The sequence below is a fragment of the Polistes dominula genome, unplaced genomic scaffold (assembly GCF_049000335.1).
Source record: "Polistes dominula isolate Pdom_NZ unplaced genomic scaffold, Pdom_raw_medaka contig_373, whole genome shotgun sequence".
Classification (NCBI taxonomy): Eukaryota; Metazoa; Arthropoda; class Insecta; order Hymenoptera; family Vespidae; genus Polistes; species Polistes dominula.
In genome coordinates, this window is record NW_028300899.1 from 7,440,055 (window position 1) to 7,451,721 (window position 11,667).

General features: G+C 36.6%; 3 protein-coding genes across 8 annotated transcripts in view; 1 reads left to right on the forward strand and 2 right to left on the reverse strand.

Moving 5' to 3' along the window:
• Nucleotides 1-749, reverse strand: part of Nmdar2 (glutamate ionotropic receptor NMDA type subunit 2) — a 55,784-nt gene extending 55,035 nt beyond the window's left edge. For 4 of the 5 annotated variants that reach the window (XR_016178843.1, XM_015323443.2, XM_015323444.2 and 1 more), the window contains exon 1: nucleotides 493-749. Coding sequence is in view for 1 of the 5 variants with exons in the window: in XM_015323448.2 (XP_015178934.1) it covers nucleotides 493-525 (33 nt within the window). In the remaining 4 variants the exon portion in view is untranslated. The remainder of the gene's footprint in view (nucleotides 1-492) is intronic. The other variant, XM_015323448.2, reaches the window with a different exon arrangement.
• A 1,155-nt stretch (nucleotides 750-1,904) lies between these two features.
• On the forward strand, nucleotides 1,905-9,962 carry LOC107067601 (uncharacterized). Of its 2 annotated transcripts, XM_089179315.1 has the most exons (6): nucleotides 1,905-5,545; nucleotides 7,251-7,359; nucleotides 7,890-8,034; nucleotides 8,094-8,257; nucleotides 8,328-8,849; nucleotides 8,923-9,962. In XM_089179315.1, exons 1-6 carry the CDS (start codon nucleotides 5,457-5,459, stop codon nucleotides 9,094-9,096), a joined length of 1,203 nt encoding a protein of 400 aa, XP_089035441.1. In that variant the 5' UTR covers nucleotides 1,905-5,456; the 3' UTR covers nucleotides 9,097-9,962. The 2 variants fall into 2 exon arrangements, with proteins under 2 accessions (XP_089035441.1, XP_089035442.1); XM_089179316.1 differs by lacking the exon at nucleotides 7,890-8,034 and having other exon boundaries at nucleotides 1,907-5,545; nucleotides 8,081-8,257.
• LOC107067654 (MAPK regulated corepressor interacting protein 2) lies at nucleotides 9,185-11,646 on the reverse strand. The gene is made up of 4 exons (XM_015323333.2): nucleotides 11,433-11,646; nucleotides 10,773-10,885; nucleotides 10,572-10,694; nucleotides 9,185-10,470 (listed from the first exon to the last, which is right to left on the reverse strand). The coding sequence occupies exons 1-4, from the start codon at nucleotides 11,435-11,437 to the stop codon at nucleotides 10,394-10,396; spliced, it is 318 nt and encodes a 105-aa protein (XP_015178819.1). The 5' UTR covers nucleotides 11,438-11,646; the 3' UTR covers nucleotides 9,185-10,393.
• Between the last annotated feature and the right edge of the window lie 21 nt (nucleotides 11,647-11,667).

Here is an 11,667-nt window from a genome sequence, read left to right on the forward strand (position 1 = left end):
GTGCTTCGAGCTCGTATAATAGGGAAGAAGATACTTCGAAAAGATAAATATTATCAGCTATTCACGTTCCTTCTCATTCTCCAAATGATCGATTTAGAAAAGTCACGAAAAGTGATAGTTATTCACCCTCTTGTCCTGAGCTATTTCGTCAGACGTGTACTATTGTAGACACATAGGGTCGGAGGTAGGACCGACGCGCGTTTATACACGACGTGCCTCGTGCATAAGCGAAATGAGAATCGATACCCAATTGCCGTCACAACGTCGAGACATCGAATGTTCCAACGAGAAATAAAAACAAATCCAACGAATTCGCATTCGTCCGTCCCTCCTAACAAGATAACGATCGATCGATCGATCGATCCATAGATCAATCCTTCTTTTTTTCCCTCCCATCTCGCGAGGATCCAAACAATAAAATAATTTGAACAATTCGAGAAAAAAATGAGAAGAGAATGGATATCGAAGAAGAAAATTGTAAAAGTATTTTACCAGCAAAGATTCGCGCATTCCTTCGTGTCGCATCTTCCCGACGGTGAGAATCTTCCTTCGAATGTTGCTCCTCCTTGTTGTTGCTTCAAACCCTTTTCCTTTATTCTCCCTTGAGAAAGAATGAGGAATGATAAACGTTGTCTATACGCTACACGACTAAAAGAAAACGACTTCGAGGAATGATACGAGAACGACGCGGTTAATAGAAAAGTCGAAATGCAAGAGGACAGTCGTGGAACGCGTATCAAAGCCAACTGGGGAGCAACTGTTCTCTGCCCCATGACCGCGCCCCCGCCCTCACCCTTACCCTCACCCTCGCCCTCGCCCTTCCCTCTCCGTCTCCGATTAAAACCGCTCGCGCACGCGTTTCACCTCGAAACTCGCTCGAGCTAACACCTTCGGGGGTGGAGGGCGAGTACTATACCTTCTACTTCTATTTCTTCTTCTTCTTCTGCGTCTTCATCTTCGATGTCCGATCCTGCAACTCTTCTTTTTCTCTATATACTATTTTTCTTTTTATCTTCTTTTTTATTTTCAACCTTTTACTTCCTAAAAGATTTTCTCCCATCCCTTGGTTGGTACCCATATAAATTAGAGGATTTGTTGGGCTCCTTGATTGAAACGATCCTGCGTTCCATATTCTCTCTCTCTCATTTGCTCTCCTTCTTAAGTAAAGAAACGTAAATATTTTGCTACGATTAAAATCAGGACATTCGTGGAGACGAAAGGGAAGTGTACTCTTAATGAAAGTTCCGGATGGAATCCAACGTTAAATGAAGCGCGAAGAGAGACGAGAACGATAACAAAATAGAAAGGTAAAACAACAACGAACTCTCGTCTCATTCCGCGAATTTCCGCGAATCTCCTGGCGTTCACTTGATCGTGCATCGATGAGAATGACTCGATAATTTGATAAATATTCAAGGCAAACTACTCGACGAGTTCGTTAAAATTAATGGAATAACGATATGTGTTTTTTCAAGCGAAAATCGGGTTACTTGTGAGTGGTATACCAATTTTAATGGATTTTCTACGAGCAACCCTGAAAACACATATACGAACGCTGCTTCCTATTAACGACAGTTGCGTTGTTAATTCATCGAGAGCTTTTCAATGATCGGTTGATAGATAATCGTTGCTAATTAAATACCTCACGGCACCACGATTTGCCGTAATAAGCTTTTCCTCCCCCTGGCCTCTTTTCAACTCGATATAATTACAAGTGTAGGAAATGCATTTGTACATTCAGTTTCTATCGATGCTCGAGATAAATTTTGCAAATCATACTCTTCTATATACCATACTGTATACCTATGAGTTTAACATAAGAGCGAGATCGTTTTACCATGCACATAAACGTCCAACGATTTCTATATCTCTTTATTATTAAATTCAATTGATTAAGAAAATTCAAAACAAATAGAACGTTCACGCGTAGAAATATCTTGCAAAACGAGATGAGGTTTAAAAGTAAACCGTGGTTCACGCTCATCTGCTACGGTAAGATAAAACCTAATATAATTATGGTAATGAAATTAGATCCTAGGGAGAGAGAGAGAAAAAGAAGCGCCACGTCGCATCCGATGCGTTATTTCATTTCCGACCTGTCGTAAAATCCCTACTTACATACGTCGTGTTTGACGATAAATAACGGTGATGATAATAATAAAAACATTGGAAGGAAAGTTTCGACCGCTCGTTTATGTGACCTCGGTAACGGGGTAACGATGAGACGTACGTGTTTAAAGGAAAAGACATTTAATATCCGTGTCAAGTTTGACACGAAGAGAAACATTTCCTCGGTTAAATTCTCGAACGTCATCGAACAATGGTACTTAATACCTCCGAAGATCATGATTCAAGTGACGTTCTACGCGTTGCTTCCAACTCCTCCAAACGACGCGGAATTATATGGAATGTTGTCTGTTCCATCTGTCTCTACGACGAAGCCAAAGATCGATTAGCTACTCGAATAATCTCCATAGACGACGATCTCTTCTCCTTTACCGTCTACTCGATGTCTCGCCATGCATTTCACTCGAAAATAATATTGCAAGAGTACGTGCACGAAAGCAGAAGGATTGGTTGGTTGGTTGGTTGGTTGGTTGGTTGGTTGGTTGGTTGGTTGGTTGGTTGGTTGGTTGGTTGGTTGGTTGGTTGGTTGGTTGGTTGGTTGGTTGGTTGGTTGGTCGTGATTAACGCATATATAGGTGGGACGTATTTTAAGTACCTATGTCTTTCAGCAAGTTTACTCGGAAAGTATCCCACACGGTTGAAAAAAAAGAAGAACCTGTTGCGTTTGTACGTGTGGGTCAATATCATTGAGGGTCCTCTTTCTCTCCCCCTCCCCTTTTTCTCCTCTTTCTATCTCTTTGTTCGCATAAAGTCTCGTTAAAACTCGAACTTGTAAACTCGTACTTGACTCGAACCACCAAGCAATCTTATCACCACTCTCATTTCTCAGTTGGTATCCGAGTTTTAGGCACATCCGCCTAAGAGAAAGTATTTCGTGCCAAGGGCCATCTTCTTACTTTTTTGGTCTCTTTCATAAATCGAAGAAGAAGGAGAGAAAATAAGACGACGGTCATCCTCCCTATCAACCTTTTCATTCGAAGATTTTCTTCTTATACCTGTTGCTACCTGAACGAGTACGTGCAGAAGTGGTACGAGAAAGCGAATTACACGTCACCGTTACAGAGGAAACGTACGGCGTGTCTAGCGTCATCGAAAAGCTAGGAGAACCTCATTAAAGTTCGACAGGATCGAGATTGAAAAGAACGCAGTACCGAGTAGATTTTATCTCAGGATAGAGTACCTCCTTTCGACGTTGAAACTTTAGCGTTTTCTTTGGAAAAAGAAGATGGACCAAAAGGAAAACAAAGACAAGAGAAAGAAGAGAGAAGGAAGAGAAAAAAGATAAGGAAGAAAAAGGAAAGATAGGGGATGATGATCTTCTTGGCTTTTTTTTTCTTGGTCCACCAATGACTCTCGGTCCACCAAAACTTTTATCCACGGTCGTCTAAACCCTCGAAACTTTCTCTCGAGCATATTTCGCTTTTGAAATCAGTCTTGAAACTTTTAATCGAGTCCATATTCCACCTTAGTGGTACGGGAAAGATCGCGGCGAAAGATCAACCGAATCGCGAACAATGAGCACGATTTACCGGATTAATAAAGAAATTCTCTCAGGGGAAAAGAAGGTAAATCTTTGAGAAATTTAACGATTAGTCCAAATAAAAGGAAGTAAAAATATAGGGACAATTAACGAACAATACCGAAGATGACATAATGAATTAAATTGTGCATCGGTAATTTTCAAATACTTGACAACAAAATCCAAAAGTTGTCTGTCTTTCTTCTATTAGCATTTTCTGATGGTGGTTCTCGATCTTTCTCTTTTTTTCTACCAGGAAGCATTGAAAGTGTTGTAACGAGACGTGACAGGATGCGCGTATTCTCGCGCGTTTATTAATGTCTGGCATTGTTGTTTTCGAAATAGGAGATGCAAATTATAACATCCGAAATGTCCGACGGGCACAACGATGATGTTGCGAGGATGTCCCTAGAGACTTACTATTTTCGTATTTTGTTTCCATCGTGAAAAATGAGACTGGTGAGAGATCATTAACATGTAACAAGGAGGATCCTTTCTTGTATCTCTTTTCTACCATTTTATTTTCCTTTCTTTTCTACACGCGTACCACGTATCGCGAACAAAGAGAAAACCTCATTCTCTGTGCATTTTCTCCGTATACACCTAGGAAGATATTTAACCCTTTAGCTGCACTGTGTTCTTTACCAGTCATTTACATTTCCCTACATTGAGTTTATATTTAATCGGTTAACAGTATATTTACCCCCGTCGGGCGCGACATATATCTAAAACAATGCTGAATCATAATTACAGGAAAATTACGAACCACGCAGAGAGATTTGGAAGTTTGGTTATGCGCATTTGGAATATTATTCGTAGAGCATGTAACCTTTAATTACATTAATTTACATTTTATTTGACAATTTCAAATTGATCTCCCGTGGTTTTCAATTTGGAATTTTTAATTTGGAACGATTAAACAAAAACGGGATAGGAACTCTACGTGATGAAGATTTTTCTATTATAATAATATTATATCGATTTGATAAGACAGAAAATTATATTGTAAAAATAAACGAGAAGAAAAAATGACAATATCCGTTCGGCGTGAAATTCGAACTTGTCAAATTGGAAAGCAACATTGTAAAAAAAAACATCGAAGCTTAACGATAGATAGAAGCATCAAGCGGGAATAGTTCGATCCGTTCTTGATCGATTAACTCTTTCTACGGACAACTTGCAGCGAATGTAGCTTGTCAAGAAAGAGATAGAAAGAGAGGATTCGCATACACCACTGGCATCAAACGAGTCGGAAACTTCTGTTCGAAGGTCACGTCGAGGTTACGTCATATTTGTTTATGGGGCACAAGAGCAGAATGGTTTTATTGTGAAACAATGTTATTACACGTCAATTCTTCCACGGAAAATGACTGAATGCGGTACCGTTACTTTAATTTTTTTTCTTTTCGATGAAATATACAAAACATTGAAAATATTCATTTATAAATGTACCGTTTAGAGAAACAACAAAAGAATTCATTGCGATTTCGTAGTAAGTTCGAAGAAATCGATACAAAGTTTGTCGAAATGAAATTACAATCAGAGAAGCATCGAAAAGAATTGGGAGGTAATTTTCCTGTTAAATAATAATTTAACAATTGGAAGTAATTTAGTTGCTTTTTTTTATCCACACACACACACGTACTATATTTGATCTCCTCGATGTCGCGAGTCCTTCTATAGATATAACGATAAAACACGAACTAACAACAAACCCCATCTAAGGGTAAGGAGAAGAAAGAAAAAAATGGTCGATTAATCTTCAGAGATTCAAAGATTCGCCGAGGAATGCTTGCGAGACGTCACGGAAATGAAAATAAAGTTGAAAAAGACGGAGAACGAGAGGGACCTTTGGAAGAACACGGCGATGCGTGAACGAATACAAGGTCATAGAACAAGGTAACGATCCAAACACCTTTGATCGATCCTACTTACACGTCTTGTACACATTGACAAACAAAATTCATATACCGTCTTGTAAAGTAAATAGTTAATATTGTAATACATACGTAGGGTAGTCAATGTCTCGAAGAAAAGGTACTACATCGATCTATCTTGATTCCCATTAATCTTGATTAGTCGCACTGGATCGAGCATGCATTCCCTCATTCCTCCTCGTTGTTCGAACGAGCGAATAGTATCTCGAATCTCTATACTAGAAGGAATCCGTGAGAAATTCAATTGCTGGCATATTTGATCGGCACGTGCGATTCGTGGTATCATATTGAATATCGGCTTGAAAAATTAAACAACGGTTAATACCTTCCAACGTGCCGAGCTTTATTTGTCAAACGAATAATTTCCATTTTTCTTTCTTTCTTTCATATGCCCTTTTTGCTTCTTTCTCCTCTCTCGATTTAGTTCCCGAGGCCGTGTCATAATCTTTTTTTCAACCGAAATCAATCGTGGATCGCGAGGGTCGCGATACTCGTTCCAATGAACCAAATCGTTTGTGAAATCAAACGAAACGAAACGAAACAAAACAAAAATTCTCGTGAAAAAAGCGTTTCCATGTGCTTCGCGTTCTCCTGTAAAAATAAATTTCATTCGAAACGTGCTCGGAGTCCGTTCAGAGAAACACTACGTGTAATAATAATAATAAAGTATCGGGGATGGGTGGGGTCAAATTTAGAAGAAGTTCCTCGTCCTATTATCATTAATATTGACGATATGAAAGGAAGCTTTGAAAGTGTATTCGGAATACTATTAATTGACTAAAATATGTATTAAAATGTGTTTATGGTCAGGATGAAAGCGCGAGGAGTTACATTTAAGCACGTAAAGCACACGGCGTCTTTATGCACACGCATTATAAGCTGATATGAAACGCAATCTATGTATATGGTTATTTATCGTTATACATATCTAGCTTGACACGAGCCAGGAAACAGGGTGGTGTAAACACACACACATACACGAACGAACGACACGTACAATAGTAGTACACACGTTTGCGTGATAAATTTAGTTGAGACGGTCAGATAAATCGCTACAAGCAAGGGACACGCGAAGATAAGGGATGGAAATTTTCAAAGAAGAAATTCGAACGATGATCCAGTTGATAGATAGATAGATAGATCGATAACTTGATCTCGTCGTTATGTTTTCTAATATCCTCTTCTGTTATCTTAAAGGGGAAAACGAGGGGAAAACGAGGAGAATGAAAAAGTAAGTAGATGTGTCATTCGATCGAGTTCGAGTTGATGCAAATTCGCAAACAGACGTACTTCCCGTTATATATATAGAGAATATATGTATTTACGGTTAATAGTCTTAGTTTGTTGACTCATCTAGAGTGAGAGGGAAAGAGCCGGCCGGCATTTCGTATTCCAACGTAGTACACGAAGGATTAAGCCGAGCGCAGAACGATCGTTTGTCCGCGCGATTACGCCCTCAATAATTTATGTTACGATAGTGATAGCGTAGATGCGCGACAGAGAAAGCTGCATAATCATAGACGGCTTCGTCTCGTTATTCCAAATACGAATACTCGCACTACGACTCGAGATCAATCAATCTATTGAAGATTTGAAGAAAGAAAAAAAACAGCTATACTAAAGACTAGGAAAATCTTGAATACCATCGAGTACGATTTTCGTTTCAGAAGCGAGATCAAAGACGCGACAAAATCTGTTGAAAAGAAGTGGGAACATGAAGAGATGGATAAAAAGCACGACGAATTATACTTTTTTTACAAGGAAGCAAAAGAAAAGGTATATTTATGTATCTTTAATATTTACCAAATTGATAAACGGACAAAGAAGGAGAAATGAGAGAGATGTTCAATAGAACGAACGAAGTAAATGTAATTCCCAAGTTCCTTTCGCGGCTGTAAATTCAAAGTCCATACGACACTCCCTTTCAAGGATCGAAAATGCAATTTCGATTACAATAGTGACCCGCGTGCGAAAAGCTTCAGGATCAAAGTACTTCTTCTTGACTTTACTTTTCGCCATTTGCACCAATACCCTATTCGATATAGAGAAATCCCGAGGTCCTCTGTCTTCCATTTATGCGAGCTAAACGTTCTCGGTGCGAAATCTAATTCCCTAAATCTAATATAACGAACTATCCGATCGGATAATTTAATTGGTGATTTCTGTCGAGCTGAAAACGGAAATAGTAATTTCTATTTAATTCCCAAAATAACGATGGGTTTCCCAATATATTACTCCAATACAAATATACGTATATACGTGTGCATCGAAATGTTCTCGCGTTAATCAAGCAGATTTTTATCTAGATATGTCGACTCGACGAAAAAATCAAGGAACACGATAAAGAAAAGGTATCCTTCGAAAGGAGAACTCGCGAATTAGCAAATTTGTTGGAAACTTTAGAACACTTCGATCTCGACGTTAAAACCTTGTGTCGCCTTACCGCGGAAGGTGAGTTTAATCGACGATTTTCCAACTTCTTGAAAATACCTTTCAGCTTACTTCCGCAGCCGTGGCAAATTTAACCAAAGTCGAACCACATTTCGAAGAAGCTATAAAGAAACTGAGACAGTTTACTTGGAAAGTCAATGAAAGAGAGTACGATAAGGAAACAGACAAATTGAGGTCTCAAAATTTAGTACTGCGAGAAATTATCAAGAGTCTCAAACGAAAGGTACCAACTCCAATCAATTGTTCTAAATTGAAAATATTACAAAGCTCCTCATCTCGTGATTGAATCCTAGACACAAAATGATTTAAGCAAAAGTACCGATGAGAGCACGCAAAAAAACAACGACGTACAAAATCTAGCAAATGATTTTAAAAAGGAGCAAACGATTACAAATGATTTGACAAAATGTACAAAATGTTCTTTAACAAAATGTAATCTTGAAAATAAGGACATCGTGTCGAAAAGCGTTGATAAAAAAGTGCTCTGCATCGAGTCGCATAAAAATGGAATTTTTTATGATGAATATGTGATCGGATTCTCAAACACTCGGCAAATGAAAATCAAACATTCGCCTATGACTAGTACAAAGATGGCACACTTAAAATTGGAAATTTTCGATTGCGAGGAAAAATATCATGAAAGTTCGCCAGATAAAGTTGTAATACTCTTAAAAAATCTTTCAACATCCATTAAAATCGAACGTACTGGTATTAACTGTGCCACTCAAACTGTGTTAACACGAAAATGTGATAATTATACGCAAACTTCGATCACTCAAATACGCGATTTTCAACGATTAAACGTTGGCCATACGGTATGTATTCGATCATTTTTTTTTTTATAAAATGAATATCATGTTTCTACAAAAAGTTTCATCGATCAAACAGATGTTAAATAGCGAAAAACGTGCCATCGAAAGGAATTTATCAAATTTGGAACGAACCGTAGACCTTTTAAAATGTAACACGTTACATCACGCAAGATCTATGATCGAGAACAAATCAAAGTGTTTGAGAAAGGAGGAATTTGTTGAATGCATCGAACGTTTAACTGGAGGATAAATAAAATATCCTACACGTTGTAAAAAAGTTTTTATAATAGGTAAGAAATTAAATAAAAAGTGACTGGACAATTAACAAAACTCTCACATTTAGTAGAAGGTCACTGATCGTGTTTTCTCTTTAAAAACGCTATCCAATTAATCTTATACAAGTACTATACACGCATAGATATACATATTATAAAACATATACATATCATACATACACATATGCGTGTTGGTGTGTGGGTGTTTGTGTGTGTTACGTACTTATCGTTAAAATTATGCAGTAATAATTCTGCGAATTGCATCTACTATAAAAATTCACCAATCTAAATTCACGTATATAATAACATTTCATTGCTTTTATATTATTATTAATAGTAATAATTCTAGAACACGTTTAGAAAAATTTGTTCCTATTTTTGTTTCAACATAAATATCTCTTTTTTTTTCTTTTTTTCTTTTTTTTTTTTTTGTAAGTGCCGAGAAGAGCAAAATTTTTATTAGTGTAAAATGCAATTAATGTGAAAATTCATTATATATATATATATAAATTCTTACAATCATATCATATATATATGGTATATATATATATAAATTCTTAAAAGTAAAAGTTGAAACTATCTACCCACATACTTTTGTCAATTGTGATTACAATATCGATTAAATGCTTTGTGCATTAAGTTAATTTTACTATCCACATGAATCTTAATTTAAAGATGTAAAAATCGCACGGAATTTTTGTTGTGTTTATATACATGTTTATCTTAACGCGTATTATATATATATATATCGTTAATTAATAGAGAAAATCGAATTGCAGAATAGCCTAGTACCTATGTTTAGATATTTCTTTGCAAAATAAAATAAATAATTCATCATGCATCAACGTTTTCCTAATTATTTCTATAAATCTTATTAAGATAGTGTATGCTAGAACTAGAAAAAGGTAAAAATTTTAATTTCATATAATACACGTGTCTCTTAAACTGGCGAAGTAAAAGATAACATTGCATTAGAATACGATCAAAGGTAAGAGGAATGTTGTTTAGTAGCATATGCATCAAATAATGCTATTCTCCTTTCCTCTTGTTTTTCCGCAATATTCATCAACTCGTTATCAAAAATTTCACAAGATTTACCTGTGCTTTTTTCTTATATATATTTGGGCTTGCGTTTGCGTGTTGTGTAATACGATCTGTGTTACGGTTTTAAGTCAGAATAGTGTCAAGGTTGCACCAACTTTGAGATTATCTTTTCTGCTTCTTATGTCTGTTTGAAAACGTTCGATTGTAACCAACAGTTTCGGCCTGGCACTAGGAGCTCGAATTCCTGGTAATATTTTGAACTACGCGCTTTCCCCACCAGGCTTCCAGATCAAATGGCTCAAAATCTATATAAACAAACAAAAAAAACAATTTATTTAATATCACTGATTCTTACATCAACTACAGTAATTCTTTATATAGTCAAGGAAATGAAAAGATTATTTACCTTTAAGTTTAGGATTAGGTTCGTGCTCTTGATAATATGTAACGGTAATGCCATTCCTATAACTCGAAGAATTCAAATGCGGTTGGTTACACATGTCTAATTCTTTTGATACGGAGTTCCAAGCTGTAAACAGAAACAATGCCCATCTTATTTGTTTCTATAAGAATAAAATAACATTGATTGATTATTTGAAATACATACAATCAAATATATATTTAATCAAGTCGAAATGCTGAGCTACAGTTTCAGGTTGATGTTTGGCAGGCATCGTAGATAGCCTTTTTCCATTCATCGCCGTCATTTGTGATCTTCCACTGAAAACAGTCAAGCAATCATTAAACCATCAGAAAAATTCTATATTTTGTTGGTAGCTAATTCTAATGGCTTTACATCCAATAATAATATCACTTTCATATATGTAAATATTGCATGAAATTGTATAAAAAAAAAAATGATCGTCAATCATTTGAATAACATTTATTAAATATCGATGAGAGATAAAGTAAATATGGAAAGAAAACACTTGTATCTATTATCTTAAGAATCAACGATCAACGCATAGCGTCGTTTAAAAAAATATGGCGGCCTTGTATGACAGCTAACGTACCGCCTTTATCTCTTCCCGCCTCTCCCTCCTTATCCTAATAGCAATACACTACGGTACGTTCGAGCTTGCGACGAACGTTTATCGTTTAATTGGATTGGCATGCCGCCCAAAACATCCATAAAATAATGTCGTGCCAAACGTGATTTTGGAAATACGAAACATTTATTTAACCAATAAAATTTAGGATAAGAGAGGAGAAGAGAGTATGCAGCATGTAAAAGAAGTCACAATAAGAGAAGCCAGTGAATACTTACCTCATTTTGTTCTTCTCACGATATCTCCCTATGGTGGATCGTCCGATGAAATCAAAACTAACTTTAGAATAAATTCTTCAAACAATTTCTATCGTAGAACAATTTTCGAAATTTTCTAAACAAAATTCCAGATATCAGCATACAAACTCTCTATAGTCGTACAAGCTTCTACAAGCTCATTCCAACAGAGCTCTGTCAACAATCATCATGTCACTAGACCACTGTTACTAGAGAC